This window comes from Miniopterus natalensis, chromosome 14, assembly GCF_054644295.1.
Source record: "Miniopterus natalensis isolate mMinNat1 chromosome 14, mMinNat1.hap1, whole genome shotgun sequence".
Classification (NCBI taxonomy): Eukaryota; Metazoa; Chordata; class Mammalia; order Chiroptera; family Miniopteridae; genus Miniopterus; species Miniopterus natalensis.
Window position 1 is genome coordinate 34,833,546 of NC_142094.1, and position 17,580 is coordinate 34,851,125.

Below are 17,580 nucleotides of genomic sequence, written 5' to 3' on the forward strand. Positions count from 1 at the left end.
TAATATAGGATGTTAAAGGCTTCTAAGGTACTTCTTTGATCCTCTTGTCATCTCAGTACAATTTAAAAGGCTGCTGGGGTGCAAGGCACTGAGCTGTCAGAGGTGATTGACATAGGAGCTTAACAGATTCATAGAGGAGAGGGAAAAAGGAAGAAAAACTCACTCATTTCCTATAGTATAGATACCAGTATACGCACCTAAAGAAAGATATAAAATATTAGAGAAATAATAAGGGAAAGAAGAGAACATTCAGTTCAGTAATCTTACCTTGTGTAATTCTTCTCATTTTGGCCTCTCTAAAAAAATCTCATCAGTTCTGTTCTGCTTGCCTACCTTTAAATATTGTATTGTTTTGTTTTTTGTTTTAGTCTCAGTGTTACATTCATACTGACTACTGAAATATTTTTCATCTTTACTAATTTTCTATGCACGCTGATTTAATACTATATAGTAAAGCTGTATATAAGTAATATAATTAAGTGGGTGGTTGTATGTATAAATTTTATTTTATTTTATTTTTATTTATTTATTTTTTGTATGTATAAATTTTAAATGGTATGAAAAAGTTTTGGGGGTTTGTCAGATAGTTTCATGAAGGAAATCCAGCTCTTTATTGAACACTGGGGAAAGCGTACAGTTTAGATTGGCATTAAAACTGAAGGAAGTATTACAGGCAATAGGAAATAGCTTGAATTGAAGCGCAGCAGAAGGAAATGAGCTGGACAAGAAATGTACAGACAGAGAATAGAATAGGAATGGAATGCGTGGCTGACTGTTAGAAGACCCTGAATGGGGATTTCAGACTTGATATGATAAATCTGACGGTGTCTGTGATAATGCTAGAGGCTTAAACTGTGTTTTAAGTACATTTGTGTAGAAAGTGGTAATAGCAAGAGGAAAAAAATGGTGGAAAGGAAACCAGTTTATGTCACTTTGCTCAGGCAATCAAATGGAATTAGCTTATTTTTTCTTTTGCCATTTCTATTTGAAGATTTTGTCAAAAGTTTCTGTTCTGGTCAGATGAATAATTCACTGAAAAGGGAGGAAAGAAAAGTGAATCTGAGCGGGAGACATGAATGTTGATATTTTGGTTTTAAACATGTTTTAATTCAAGTGAAGGTGAGCTGTTCACATGAAGATAGATATTCAGTGAGTACTTGAAAATATGGTCCTGAATCTTTATATGAGAGATATATCAGACATTTTGGGAAGCATCAGGAAGAAACATAGTGGTTAAGACTTTCAGTTAAATGTGGAGTGCCGCTCTAGGATGCGAAGGCTCGGAGGGAAATGGTGAGGACTGAGACAAGGGGAGTTGCAACAATTTGGTTTCAGGAGGGATAAGAGGAATCAGTGAAGAAAACAAAACTTGTGGTGAAAGTAGTGTCTTCTGCAAAGCTGTTGGGGATTAACAGTTTTTTTCTTATTTGATTATTGTCTTAATATTTCTAAATAAATGAAAACTTAACTATATTCTATATATCTTAAAGGGTTAAAAATGTTAATAAGAGATGATCACTGATTTTCTCTCAGTACTATCTCAATATACATATATCCAAGAAAACTTAATTCTGATTTTTTTACTGGGTTATCAATCTTTAGAAAACAGTCATATCAAAGAATATATATCAGAATTGTGTCTTAGGAGTTGACAGAGCCATACTAATTTTGGACTTGTCTTATCTGTCTAAAATGTGAAATTCATATCATAAAAACATTATTTTCTTTAGTGATTTGAGGAAATCTTTTTCACCTAATTTTATTACAACTTTTTAGCTTAGTTTTTGAGGGAAATTCTAAGTAACACTGGTTTGTAATTAGCTTATTGGTTATAATTCTAAAATTCACACATTTTAGATGAATTCTGACTTAGATAGTTAATTTGCTTTTTAAAGGTCTAAAATCAGGATTATGGAATTAGTGGAGTTAGAATTAATAAGGTTACAAAGCATTTTTATTCCAGTAGATTTTTATTCTTAGCTTTGAAATCATACCTTGTTTGTTTCTTTTTCAAGCTAGACTTCCCAGTAAAATTTATCTTGTAAAATGGCTCATTGTACTTTGAATCCTTAGTCAAGGAAGTGAAAATTATTGACAGATTCTTAGTGTAATATTTCCCACTTTTAGAGCGCCTTTTTCTCAGGATAAATGACATACAAATTCAAATTAGAATAATCCCACGTGCTATGATCAGTCCTACTATTTATTATGTGATTGCTGATACTGCTCTAAATATTGTATAGATGAGCCAGTAGATGTTTATTAAACTGGGAAATTCCTTTAGCTTGGATAGGCATTTTGCCTTGTTCTTAGTTGTTGTCCTATTGATAAAGAATGTATTACTTTATATGTATATATGTACACATATCTATTTCTCATGCACTTTATACAAGGTTGCTTTTATTTCTGGATCATCTTGGCATGTTTCCTTCAAAACTCACTTCTAACCCTTCTAAGGCTCATCACTTTCTTTTCAGTGCACTTGTTTTTGAACTCATTTTACTACAAATGAATTTTACTTTGTCATATTACTTAGGTAACTTAAAGTTTTTAAAGTCCTAGAATCTTCACATTCTTGTCTTTAATTTCCATCATAATGTCATTAGGTATACGTGTATTTATGAGTAGATTAAAAAAATAAAAACATATAATTCTTCCCTTTCCACACTTTACTACCTTTTAGTTGCATTGCTAATACATAAGCATGATACATTTTGAGAGGTCATATTTTAGCAGTTATTTTAAAAGACAAAGGCCAAAACTAAAATACATATTAATGAATATGGAGCATGTTTTAGAGGGGGGTGGAGGGTGCACTACAATTTGTACTTGATGTCTGTTGCATTTCTTTGCAGACATTTCAAATCCTTTTCTTCCTGTTTCTCGTCATGGTGGCTTTATATACCTTTAAAAATAAAATGTGAACTATAGGTAAAATTAATGATGGTTAATATTTTTATAAATATGGAGACTTATGTTTATGGAATTTAGTATAACCTTTGTTATAGAGTATATTTTCTTCTCTCTTGTAAATGTGTAATGATTTGTATTTTGTGGATTCTGTTACATGGTAGAGACTTTAAAGTACTGCAGCAAAATAACTTTTAAAAGTTACCTTTTATGCAGTTCATAACCGAGCCAGAAAATTATTTTAAGCACTTTAATGCTTAAAATAATTTATATTACATTTTTAACATCATTTTAATGTTAAAGTTTTTGTTACTATATTGCTAGAAGTCGAATCTTGGGACTTACTATTTATGAAGTAGAATTGACTTTCATATCAGTAATAGAACCTTATGTTGAAGGTTCAGATTAGGGAAAATCTTGTATTGATTACATTTTTTTTACCTAATTTCTTCTTATTGATTTGTTTTAGATCAGGGTTATAAAAGCAGAATTACTATTTTGTATATTGCTAATATTAATAATTAAAATAGTTTTTGGCAGTTTGATAGTTAAAGGCATTTCCTGTGAAATGATGCTTATGTGTATTTAACCACACAGATCCTCATTTTGTGGTCTGCCAGCTAAAAGTGAAGATATATTCCTCCAATTCAGGACCCACACGACGGGAAGACAAGTTCATGTACTTTGAGTTCCCTCAGCCATTGCCTGTGTGTGGTGACATCAAAGTAGAGTTCTTCCATAAACAGAACAAGCTAAAAAAGGTTTGCCCTTTACTTTTATTGGGAAAAATATTCAAAATAGCTGTATCTTGAATAGTCTTTTGTGTAAAGCATTTGGTTAGGCAGAAATCAATCTGTAAAGAGAGATTAAAAGGTTTATTTTATTTTATGACTGATACCTAATGAGTTATAATTGGTTTTCTGTTAGATTTGCACATGCATTGCTTACTATGGCATTAATGAGCCATTATAATGGTAAATAATCCTGTTAGAAGGAAAAGGTCCTATGACCTTTTAAAATCATATGTAATTTGAGATGAATTTTCTTTAACTTGAGTTACACAAAGAAATTTTTAAAAAATATTAAAGATTATATGCATACTCCATGAAATCAGTTATAATCCTCTTCAAAGGGGTGATTAATTACCTGAGAAGAAGTTAGCATGAGACCTTCAAATAAATGTGGTGTGTGTACAAATAAGATTTGTTTCATGATCTTGTGTAATGACACAAACAGCTTTCCCCCATTTTGGTTTATGTTTCTTACAACTGGGTCATTTTATATTTAGCTTCCTCAAATTTACTATTTTAATTTTTAGCTAGGAGAGAAATAGGTATGAAGAGGAAGTAATAAAGAATGAAAAAAAAAAAAGTGGTATTATTTAAATATACAGGTTTAGAAAACAGGTTTGCATGTTATTGAGCTATATTTAGAAAATGTAAGAGCTCATTTTAAAGGAAACTCTCTCAGTTTTAAAATATTGTACGTGAACATTTAAGATGAACCTAGTGTACAAAATTTTTAAGTGGTGATGAACAAAAACAGTAGCTTTTGTATACTGTTACTGCCTCGTTAAACATACTAGAGAGCATATTGCCAATTTTTAGGTATTTTCAGTAACAGGATTGATTTAGTTTTCCTGGTTTTTAGCCTTTTTTTAAGAAAATAAGAGGAAGTTTCATTTACTACAAAAATTTTAAACTCTACTTTGACTTATTAGAAGAAATATAATTTCCTTTATTTAGAATTCAAGTAATTAGGAAATCACAAAATGTTAAACTGATTTTTTTCACCAGAAACCCATTTCTTACCAGTTCTATATAAATATATCTCAATATCTTCAAAAATTATTTTTAATAATCCAAGAAGTGTTAGCAAATGTTCTAAAATTAAGGTAGTTCTTTTCTATTCATTGTAAGACAAGTATACTTAAAATTTTATACTTTGCTTTTAAAAACAGGCACTTGAATCACTATTTTCTTGTACCTTTAGGAGTGTGCTAATTCTTATTTCAGTTATTATCACCTGTGCATTACATTAACACATGTAAAATTGAAGATTAGATTAAATATTTATAATATATGTGTATCTTAAATTACTTACATACATTTCTATTTTACGTGATTATTCCCTTCCTGTTATAAATGTTTGCAATGATTTAAACAAAAACAAGTTTAGTATAATCAGTAGACAGACATTATATATTTGTATAATGTGTGTGTGTGTATATATATATAAAATATGGAATCCACATCTTTGGAAATTTAAATATTACTGGCTTATTTTCTGACTCAAGTAAAATATGTGTGTAGTTACTAATTCAGTGACTTTGCTAAAATAATTAAAATTGAATATTTTTAAAAAGGCATTGCTAGGTACTGTTAAAAGATACAAAGACATTTAAGATATAAGATACTTAAGGGTCTTACCATCTTCCTGAAAAATGTGGGGGGGAATAACTTAAAGATAAATTAGAATAAAATATTTAAATGGCAATACAGACACCAAATAAGGTGTCACAAGGCTGTACATCATAAATTGTCAAATGATCCATGCAAAACAAATTCTAGTAAGAGAGAGAACATTTTCTTTGTTTTCAAGAAAGGTTTGAAGTGATGAACTTCTGATGCTTTTGATAATTAGACCTCATATTATTAGTAAGTGATTCTTTAAAAATAGGCATTTTATAACATAGAAGTCAGAAATACTTACCCTCTCCCCCTCCCACTCCGTATTTTATTATGAATATTTTGCAAATATTCATTGTTATTTAAGAAACTAGAGCTGCTTAATATTGCTTGTATTGTATTGCTTATAGCAGTAAAAATGTATCTGCCTTGCTTCATTGGGAAATTGTACTTGATATTTCAAGAACTTTTGTTAAAGTAAATTTTGTAATGGCTTATTGAAACAAAATCAAATCCATTTCTGAATTTTTTAATATATACATACATATAAACTCAAAAGATTTTTTAAAAGCTAATATTAGACTAGAAAGGAGATATTTTAAGGTTTTAAAGCAAAAGTAAGTTATCTTAGAATTTGTGGAATTACGTTTTTGCTTTAAAATTTAAAGAACACGCCTGGCCGGGTGTGGCTCAGCGGTTGAGCGTTGACCTAGGATCCAGGCGATTGGGGTTCGATTCCCGGTCAGGGCACATGCCTGGGTTGTGGGCTCGATCAATGACTCTCTCATCATTGATGTTTCTGTCTCTCTCTCTCCTTCTCCTTTCCTCTCTCTGAAATCAATAAAGAGATATTTAAAAATAAATAAATAAATAAATAAATAAATAAATAAATAAATAAATAAAAATAAAATTTAAAGAACAAAAAAATCATATGTGAATTAGGTGCAACAGGCAGCCCACAGATTGCTAAGTATTAGTCTTTGTGTTTACCTTTATTCAAAATATTAAATGACACATGGCTTATGTTGTTGACTTCTTGTGGCAGATGTTGAATATAGGTAACATTTTCTTTTTAAAATATGTCATTTTTATTTTTTAGGACAAAATGTTTCATTTTTGGGTAAATACATTCTTCATACCAGGACCAGAGGAAACCTCAGAAAAAGTAGAAAATGGAAGCCTATGTGATCAAGAAATTGATAATATTTGCAGTATAGAACGAGCAGATAATGACAAGGAATATCTAGTACTCACTTTAACAAAAAATGATCTCGACAAAGCAAATAAAGACAAGGCCAATCGATACTTTTCTCCAAATTTTAAGGTCAGTTAAAAACATTTTGAGGAGTTGGTGGGTGGCTGTGTGTGTGTGTGTGTGTGTGTGTGTGTGTGTGTGTGTGTTTGTTGTGGTTATATGTTTAGTGAAGGCCTTACTTGACTAATTTTTAAGTTAAATTATTATTTAGAATTAATACTTATGTAGCAGCAATCTGATAGTTTCTAACAAAATCTAGGATGTACAAAAAATTATGAGAGCTGCACTTCCCTTATTTTATTCTTTGTTGTTTGGTGAAATTTGAAGCAGATATTGGGGACAAGTTAGGTTAGAGGGAGATGGAGGAGAAATGGGGGAAGAAAGGTAGATGAGAATTCAGTCCTTTGGGAATGATTCATATGGCACCTTCTTCCTGGTTGTACTCCTGTACCCCTCCAGCTCATTCTCAGTCCCTCAGAGTGATCTCAAAATGAGACTTGATTGTGTCCCTCCTGTTTACACTTTTTGAAGATGTTGTGGTCTTTGATGTGCCCTACAAGGACCTGCATAATTTAGCACAGGCCTACCTCCTACATCAACTCGAGACACATTCTCTCTCTCTCCCTGTTCCCTGAAACTCACCCATATTGGTTTCTCTTCATTTCTTCAAAATGCTAAGCTCTTTTGAGTCTGGTCTTTCCAGTTCTTTCCCTTCTTGTACCTTTCCATCCTCAGCCTTTTCCCTGCCCTTCCCGTGGATACTTGTCTCAGCCTTAGTCTTATCTTCAATTTTACGAGGCCTGAAAAGCCTTTGACCATCCTTCCCTGTTATCTCCTTTCTGAAACGGTTTCCTCTTAGTATGGAATTACTTGGTTTGTTTTAATTTCATCTGTAATGTGCTCTGTGTGTGTGTGTTTCTGTTTCTGTGTATAGGTAAGAATTCTCCAGGTTCCCAAATGGAGGTTTGACAGTTTTTTCTTTCTCTTCCTGTTTCGTACTCTTTTTAACTTCTTCCTCTTACTTTCACCACACCTCCTCCTTTCTCTTTCTAAAAATTCTCTTACCTTTTTTCTTCATTCCATTTTTATAATATAACAAATGTAACCATAGCTTATAAGCATAAGAATATTGCCAGTAATAATAAAAATAAAGGGGGGGTTACATGTTTTAAGTGAAAATAGATCCAATATTAAGTACCTTTAGGTCTTATATTTCTTTTAAGTGTTTAGAAGTAAGTGTCTTTTAGAATCCACAGGTTTCTGTTTAATTTCTTTAAGTCCGCATTTTTCTCAATCACTAGCTTTTAAAGTTTGACTTCCTCTAGTTTTATTGTTTTCTCTTTTAATGTTACAAAATATTTTATATTTGTGATTACAAATAACCATTTTAATTATCAGTGAACAAATATAATATCACATGATGGTAAGTGCTACAAAAAAATAAAGCAGAGATGTGATAGAGAGTGATCTTGGTGTTTTTTTTTTAGCTGGATGGTTAGAGAAGGTCTCCCCAAGCAGGAGACATTTAATTAGAGGCCTAAATGAAATGAGTGAGCTATACAAGTATCTGAGAAAAGAGGGACGAGCAGGTGCAGAAGCCCTGAGACAGGAATGAGCTTGCACAAATAATAATTTTTGAGGATTGATAGATAAGAAGTCATTTTGACTAAAACACTAGTCTGAGTGTGAAGACAGTATTTTCAGCATACGACAGATGTCATTTGAATGTTTTCTTTAAAAGTTCACTCTGTCCACTTTAATATATAGACTTGAGAGGAAAGTATAGGGAGAGGAGATAAGAATGGAAGCTTGAGAGATTAGTTAAAAGGGTGTTGCAGTGGTTTAGTTCAGATGAGAAATGGTGGTTGCTTGGACTAGAGTAGTGGCAGCAAGGGGTAATGAGAAGCCCTCAGATTAGGTATACAGTTGACTCCTGAGTGACATGGGTTTGAACTGTGCAGATCTACTTATATGCGGGTGTTTTCAATAAATATATAGTTGGCTCTCCTTAACCCCGAGTTTTGCATCCACAGATTCAACCAACAGAGGCCAACTGTATGTATTGTTTTATGCCATTTTATATGAGGGACTTGAGCATCCACAGATTTGGGTATCTACAGGGGGCGTCCTGGAACCAGTCGCTGATGGGTACCAGGGGATAGCTGTAGTTAAGTTTTTGGGGGTCGAAAGTTATACGTGGATTTTCGACTGCACAGGGGTTGGTGCTCCTAACCCCTGTGCTGTTCCAGGATCAGCTGTTTATGGTATTTTAAAGGTAGAACTAAAAGAATTACTGATGGAGTGAATGTTGGATCTAAGAGAAGAATAATTGATGATGACTCTTGGATAATGTGGGGAGGGGCTGTAGGTATAATAGAATGAGCAAGGGATTCTAAGTCAGATCTAATTTAAATCTCATGTCTAGTACTTACTAGATATGTGACCTTCAACAGGTTACCTAACCTTCCTGGGCCTTAGCTTCCTCTCCTTTAGAATGGAACTACATGTCTTGTAGAGCAGTTTTGACAGTTACTTCTGCTAAGTCTGTAAGGGCCCTTGGTCCATTTAGACCAGCGTCTGATGTTAAGTTTCTCCTTTTTTCTTCCTTCAGTGGAAGTTTTTAGGGCTAATGGTATCTTAAACATCATTGTTGATCAGTATTTTATATAGTATAATACTTGTATTTGTTTAGTATTGTTTGTATCAGAGAATACATAGATTTTCAGATAGGTAGTAAGTGAAACATTCTTTTAGAATTCTACTATTAGTGAATTGAATTTTGTGATTGAAAATATATTATGTGAACTATTGATGAACTTCAGTCTCAGTGTATTTGTTTTGTATATTTAGTTAATGCATGGAGCTTATGCTTATTAAAAAATATATTAATATATTAACATCCCAGTTTATCTTTTCAGCATATAAGAAAGAGAATGTAGGAAATTTTCAGAAGGGGGTCATTTAAAAGGCAGCTGCCTTTTAAAGATTATGTTTGTCATAGTACTTAAAAATGAATCTGCTAAAAATATATATGGTAAGTAATTTAAGATTAGTCTGATTTATGGGTTTTCTATTTAAACTTTCTCTTTTTTTTCTCTAGGTGAAGCTGTATTTTACAAAAACAGTAGAAGAGCCATCAAATCCAGAGGCTAGCAGTTCAACTTCTGTAACACCAGATGTTAGTGACAATGAACCTGATCATTATAGGTATTCTGACACCACTGACTCTGATCCAGAGAACGAACCTTTTGATGAAGATCAGCATACACAAATTACGAAAGTCTGAATTTTTTTTTTTTTTTATCAAGAGGGAAAAACACCATGAAAACAAACTTGAATAAACTGAAAATGGACCTTTTTTTTTTTTTTTTTTTTTTTAAATGGCAATAGGACATTGTGTCAGATTACCAGTTATAGGAACAATTCTCTTTTCCTGACCAATCTTGTTTTACCCTATACATCCACAGGGTTTTGACACTTGTTGTCCAGTTGAAAAAAGGTTGTGTAGCTGTGTCATGTATATACCTTTTTGTGTCAAAAGGACATTTAAAATTCAATTAGGATAAATAAAAATGGCACTTTCCCATTTTATTCCAGTTTTATAAAAAGTGGAGACAGACTGATGTGTATACGTAGGAATTTCTCATTTTGTGTTCTGTCACCAACGGAAGTGGCTAAAAAGCTTTGTGATGATACACAGGTTCACATCCTACCCCTTTGCACTTGTGGCAACAGATAAGTTTGCAGTTGGCTGGAGGAGTTTCTAAAGGGTTTTGCTACATTCTAATGCATGTATTTGGGTTAGGGGAATGGAGGGAATGCTCAGAAAGGAATATATTTTATGCTGGACTCTGGACCATATAACATCTCCAGCTATTTACACGCACCTTTCTTTAGCATGCTACAGTTATTAATCTGGATATTTGAGGAATTGGCCGCTGTCACTGCTTGTTGTTTGTGCATTTTATTATTTTTTTAAAGCATATTGGTGCTAGAAAAGGCAGCTAGAGGGAGTGAATCTGTATTGGGGTACAGGAATGAACCTTCCACAACATCTTAAGAATCCACAAATGAAGGGATATAAAAATAATGTGGTCATGGATAAGAAACACAGCAACAATGACTTAACCATTAAATGTGGAGGCTATCAACAAAGAATGGGCTTGAAACATTATAAAAATTGACAATGATTTATTAAACATGTTTTCTCAATTGTAATGACTGCTCCATCTCCTGTGTAATCAAGGCCAGTGCTAAAAGTCAGATGCTGTTATTACCCACATCAGTCAACAACTTACACATATTTTATTAGTTTTCAGTCATATACCTGCTGTGGATGCTTCATGTGCTGCCTGCAAGCTTCTTTTTTCTCATTAAATATAAAATATTTTGTAATGCTGCACAGGAAATTTCAATTTGAGATTCTACAGTAAGCAGTTTTTTTTCTTTAAAGATTTATGATGCACTTATTCAATCCAATAGCTGTCAGCCGTTCCACCCTTTTGACCTTACACATTCTATTACAATGAGTTTTGCAGTTTTGCACATTTTTTAAATGTCATTAACTGTTAGGGAATTTTACTTGAATACTGAATACATATAATGTTTATATTTAAAAGGACATTATTTGTGTTAAAAAGGAAATTAGAGTTGCAGTAAATTTCAACACTGCACAAATAATAAGGCATTTACTTTTTCAGTAGAAATTGTCCCACATAATGCTTTTAACGATTTGCTATTGAAAGAATAGATTTTTTTTTAAATGTGCAGTGTTGAATTATTTCTTCATAGTGCTAGAGTTAGGACTAGGGCTTCTTTTTCACTTCTTAAATATCATATATTTGATATGCCCAGACTGCATACAGTTTTAAGCAGAGTACAACTACTATTGTAAAGCTAATGTGAAGATACTATTAAAAAGAATTTTCCCCCAGAAATTTTGGTGTCTTTCACATAGTACCTTGACCTTGAAACATTTGAATATCCAGCCAATTTATTTCTTAATGGTGTAAAATCTCATTTTCAATAACTTATTGGTGCTGAAATTGTTCACTAGCTGTGGTCTGACCTAGTTAATTTACAAGTACAGATTGCATAAGACCTATTAAAGCAGCATTTATAGGATTTGATGGTAAATAGATTAGGCAGAACTTCATCTAAAATGTTCTTAGTAAATTAATGTTGACATGTTTTCCATACCTCGTCAGTTTCATTCAACAAATTAAATTTTTAAATTTTTAACAAAGCTCTTAGGATTTACACATTTCTATTTAAACATTGATATATAGAGAATTGATTGACTGCTCATAAATTAAATTGGTAAGGTTAGAGACAACTATTCCTAAGATCTCACCATTGAAATTTATATGCCACCTTGTCTTTCGTAAAAGCTGAAAAGTGTTGACAGTTGAAAATCAACCATTGATGTTTTGAAGATAGTTATTAATACTGTTATTTGTTACAGTTTTGGGCACAGTATATTAAAACATAATTTGTATTGTTCCGATATGTAACATGGAGGGCCAGGTCATAAATAATGACATTATAATGGGCTTTTGCACTGTTATTATTTTTCCTTTGGAATGTGAAGGTCTGAATGAGGGTTTTGATTTTGAATGTTTCAATGTTTTTGAGAAGCCTTGCTTACATTTTATGGTGTAGTCATTGGAAATGGAAAAATGGCATTTTATATATATTATATATATATAAATATATATTATACATACTACTCTCCTTTATTTCAGTTACCATCCCCATAGAATTTGACAAGAATTGCTATTGACTGAAAGTTTTCGAGTCCTAATTAAAACTTTATTTATGACAGTATTCATAATTAGCCTAAAATGCATTCTGTAGGTAATCTCTGAGTTTCTGGAATGTTTTCATAGACTTTTTGGATGTGCAGCCGCTTACATGTCTGAAGTTACTTGAAGGCATCTCTTTTAAGAAAGCTTACAACTGGGCCCTGTACCATCCCAAGTCCTCTGTAGCTCCTCTTGAACATTTTTGCCATAATTATTAAAGGGTAGTTGAATAAATAGCATCACCATTCTTTGCTGTGGCACAGGTTATAAACTTAAGTGGAGTTTACCGGCAGCATCAAATGTTTCAGCTTTAAAAAAATAAAAGTAGGGTACAAGTTACATGTTTAGTTCTAGAAAATTTGTGCAATATGTTTATAACGATGGCTGTGGTTGCCACAAAGTGCCTCGTTTACCTTTAAATACTGTTAATGTGTCATGCATGCAGATGGAAGGGGTGGAACTGTGCACTAAAGTGGGGGGCTTTCACTGCAGTGTTTGGCAGAGTTGCCTTCTACCCTGCCAGTTCAAAAGTTCAATCTGTTTTCATATAGAATATATATACTAAAAAATTTCAGTCTGTTAAACAGCCTTACTCTGATTCAGCCTCTTCAGATACTCTTGTGCTGTGCAGCAGTGGCTCTGTGTGTAAATGCTATGCACTGAGGATACACAAAAAATATGTGTACAGAACAATGCCTCATACCAATCAGATGTCCATTTGTTATTGTGTTTGTTAACAACCCTTTATCTTTAGTGTTATAAACTCCACTTAAAACTGATTAAAGTCTCATTCTTGTCATTGTGTGGGTGTTTTATTAAATCAGAGTATAACTTAAATTGCTTAAATTAATTGAAATTTTAAATAATGGGCAGCCTAATGTGATTAATAAGCTTTCTATAAGTTTTTTTTTTTCCTGCTGTCCTTCACAGTCTATTAAAACATGGGCTTTGTCAGCTTGGGAGTAGAGTATCAGTCTACTCGTGTTTGAGAAAGGCACTTTTTAGGACTTTAGTCAACACTTAATTGTTCCAAGCACATTACATAACATTCTAATCTTGAAAAACTTCAAGATTCTTGAAAAATTGTTTTTTTGTGTGTTTTTTTTTAGCTAAGCCAGATGTCTGCAGATAATTCCCCAGAACGGAATTGATACTTCAGATTTCAGTTCGTGGCTTTTTCATTCTTTACGATTCTGTAGTCTGCCATTAACATACGGGAAGCTTCATCTACTCATTGTGACTAGCGCCATTTAAAAACTCATATTCCAGGAGAGTTGAAAGAACTTGGTGTACTTGAATTCAATCTCGTTATTTCTAATAGTCTTAAAAGCTTAGAGACTAAGGCACATCCTTTCAACAGAGCATAGTAATAAGTAAAAGTGTGGCTGAACAAATGTTTTGAAAGTAAAGCAGGCCATTTACATAACAGTGGAATTTAATGTTATTTCAAATTTACATTTTTCTCTGACTTTAAAAGTAAATGTGAATAATGTATAATAACATAAGTATGGTTGAAAACTATACTGGAGTCTAAAATTATTCTGATTTATAAGATCTTGGTGGTTTCTGAAAAAGGAATTTACTGGCAATTTTGTTTTTATTCATGCTCTTTCTACAGTGTAATTTGGGCCAGCTTAGTTAAGTGAATGCCATCACCATTTCCATTGAGAATTAAAAGATCACCAGTGTTTAACATGCAGGCTTCCAAAGGCTTACAAAAAAATCAAGACCCTTAAATCTAGTTGATTTGCTGTGAATGCGAAACATTTTTTGTTCTTTTATTCTTTCCAGACAATTAACCACACATCTAAAACTGAGTCTTAAATAGTTTATGTTTTGATCAGAAATGTTTGTGAATGGAAACAGACATTCAGTCTGGACTGGCATAAGGACAGTACCTAAAAATTAGCGTAAAGGGTAATAGAGAAAAATATTTTAAACCTTTTAAAGATGAAATGTTAGAGACTGATTTTCCTATGGAATTATAGCTATAGGAAGCCTGATGATGAAGTTGCTTGTCAGTTGTTTTCAGTTCTAGAGCAAATTCTTCTGTAGCCATGATGTTGCTGTTCTTCCATCTTTCAAGAGACCTTAACAAGTGTATCAGCATGTAGGTAGCCGCTTTGACAAGTTCATATTGGTTGGCAGCTTTAAAAGTTCATCATGTGAAAACAGGAGAGGACGAAATAGTTTCGTTGGTGGTAAAACATTTGATTCTTAAATTAGTTATTTTGAGAATACTTTCCCATAGCTACAGCAAAATAATCACTCATAATCCCACCACCTGGAGACAGCCATTAATGCATTAGTGACTATACAATCATTTTTTCTGTATGTATGTTTTCAGAAATGAGATTTGTACTGTGCATACTTCTCAAAGCCTTTAAGCTAGTATTTCTGTCAGGTTTGTAGAATGTGCAGTTGCATCAGGAAACGGAAAGAGGCCTGATTCTTTCTAATGCTGCAGATGCAAATTATGTGCAGTTACTGAGAGCGCTTTCCGATTGAGTTAATCACGAGTGTTCAGATATTGTTGGCGTCAGGATGATACGTGTCCAAGTAGATGAAACAGTTACATGTACTTAGCGTACACAACCTTAACACTGTAGGTATTTCTCTTTAAACACCATTTCAAACATTTGCATTTTGGGATTATATGTTAAATAGATAAACGGGAATATTTTAAACACCATTTTAGTAGTTATCTTCATCACCTATTTCCTTTATAGGTGGCAAAAGAAGAATAAGATTTTCAGTTTCTGTGATTCCCAAAACAGTTGCTTAATTTACAGTGAGTTATTTTAACACCTTAAAAAAAAAAAAACAAAAGCTACTGCTGGTTTATCACTTTGTTGTCTTTAAATCTGTGTGCTCCTGTGACTTCCATCACATTGAAAACAATATTTCATGAATATTTCACTTTTAGCTCTGGAACTTATATTTAGTATAATGGTGGGCTTATACCAGAACATACAACTCTTGACAGTTATTTGAGAATTTTGGTGAAAAACAATTTAGCTGGAGGGCAGTACATAACTTATAAGCCAATGTACTGATATTTTTAGAACACTTTTACATAAATAAAGTGAAGTCAGCTGCCATCTTTGAGCATTACCACATTTTAAAATAAAGCTGCATATTTTTTAATGAAGTGTTAAGGATTTATATTTTTTTAACTTAAAAATAATTTATTTCTCTTTTGTTTCATGTGGATTGTGGATTTTCATTTGTCCTTAAAATGGTTAGAGATTTTGTTTTGTGGAATAGAGCAAGGCTTGTGTCATGACTCTAGCGTTTCAGTTTGTGAAATCTGTTTACTATAGTGATATTCTTAAAATGTTTAGGCGTAACTTTCTATAGCCTGTCATTTATTGGCTTTTATTTATGTTCACCTTTAGGATTTTCTGCCTACTGTCTACAGTTCTCCAAATGATATCCCACGTTTACAAATCCTTCTTCAGTTTCTATTTTCTTTTACTACTTAAATTGCCCTAGTGGGCAGTTTTTAAGTGTGTGTGAGGGGAAGGGGTGAGAGAGAGGGAGAGAGAGAATGTATGTGTGCTAGACTCCAACTTTAGAAATTAAAATAGTTTGATTCAGGCAAACAGTTCTCACTGGAAGTTCACAGTTCTTTGTAATAAAAATGTTAACCCTGGATGACCTTTGACATACAGTAATGAATCTTGAATATTATTAATGGGTTTGTTAGCATCTTGATGTGTGCATTCATGAGTTATTTTCAAAGTTGTACATTTAACCAAAGTTGGTGTATTTGGAAATGTTTATATCAAGTTCCATTTGGCTACTGATGGACATAAAAAAATAGAAATGCTTTCTTATGGAGAGTATTTTTTCTTTAACAAGTTAAAAGGATAATTATTTTGAATAATTGGCTTTAAACTTTTTATTCAGCAAGTATTTATCAAGTTCCTGCTCTATATAACAGAGGCTTGGAGTCTATTAGTAATCAAGACAGATACCCTTTCTTGCCCTTGAGGAGTTTCTATTCTAGTAGAGGAAACGAACTTTATTAAAATAATTTTAAATTGTGATACATGCTGTGAAATATGAGTTGCATATGTTACAGTAATTATCACCAAACATTCCATATGCTTTCTTAAATTTCCACCTCCTTGAGGTTAGATGAGGCCATTATAACTAGTTTATTCCGATGAAATATGTGACATTTCTGAGGAAAGGCATTAAAAATAAAATTTCTTGTGCAATCCTGTAGCTTCTTTCTTTCCTTAATGCGGTAACCAGAGATACATGTTGTGTTCAGCATGGGTCTTGAGTGACTATTTGGAGAACTCCCTCAAATCTTTTCCCTGCATCGAATGTGTTAGACATTAGCATGAGCAAGAAATAATTTACACTGATATTCTGGAATAGTGTGTTCCCATAGCATAATTATGTTCTGACTAATGCTTTGGAAGGATCAGGGAACGGATTTTTTGAGCAACCAACAGGGAGGTAAGAATGAAGGGAAACAAAAAGTGACATCTGTAAACAACGTGATGCAATAAAGAAGCTAAATTACAAGTCACTCAGTAGTTGTTGAGATGCTTGGGATACGAATGGGTGAACAGCAGGTCCCTGCCCTCATGGAGCGTACATTCTAGTAAGAGATAATGGGTGACAATTAACATGCCATATAGAAGGTATAAAGTGCTGTGGGGGAGAAAATGTGGAAAAGGGTTCTTGGAGGTGGAGAGATTGCAGTGTTGAATAGGGTAGTCTGGACTAGGCCTCACTGGAAAGGTGAGAATTGAACAGACCCATCCATCAAACAGTGGTAGAATTTTTCATCCTTTGAATCAGCAGGAAGGACTTACTATCCTCTATAAATTTTATTCTTGCCTTTTGCAATTCTATATTAATTCCTGACAAGATAATTATTGGTATATCTAGGGAGAATTTTTAAGAGTATCACCCAAAATAGTCACAATGTTCTAAAATCCCTTTTTCCTAAACTGGTTTGGCAAAACCTATAAAAACAATCTGTTCCTCCTTATTGTCAGAATTCAGTTCATTTTAAAATTTTTCTTACGATTTTATTAAATGTATGTGGTTATATTTTCAAAATACTTGATATGGCTTTTAAAGTTCTGTTACAGCCTTAAACATTTCTGTAAAGCTGAAAGGAAGTGTCATTTATGATTTATTGATGGGAAACAAGTTATAAATTTTGAGTTACTTGAAA

General features: G+C 32.8%; 1 protein-coding gene across 2 annotated transcripts in view; it reads left to right on the top strand.

Moving 5' to 3' along the window:
- The window catches only part of PTEN (phosphatase and tensin homolog), an 87,226-nt gene extending 70,623 nt beyond the window's left edge, over positions 1 to 16,603 (top strand). The window contains exons 7-9 of one of the 2 annotated variants that reach the window (XM_016220767.2): positions 3,508 to 3,671; positions 6,418 to 6,642; positions 8,607 to 9,665. In XM_016220767.2, the coding sequence (XP_016076253.1) occupies positions 3,508 to 3,671; positions 6,418 to 6,642; positions 8,607 to 8,735 (518 nt within the window). In that variant the 3' untranslated portion in view covers positions 8,736 to 9,665. The other variant, XM_087824425.1, reaches the window with a different exon arrangement.
- The last annotated feature ends 977 nt before the right edge of the window (positions 16,604 to 17,580 follow it).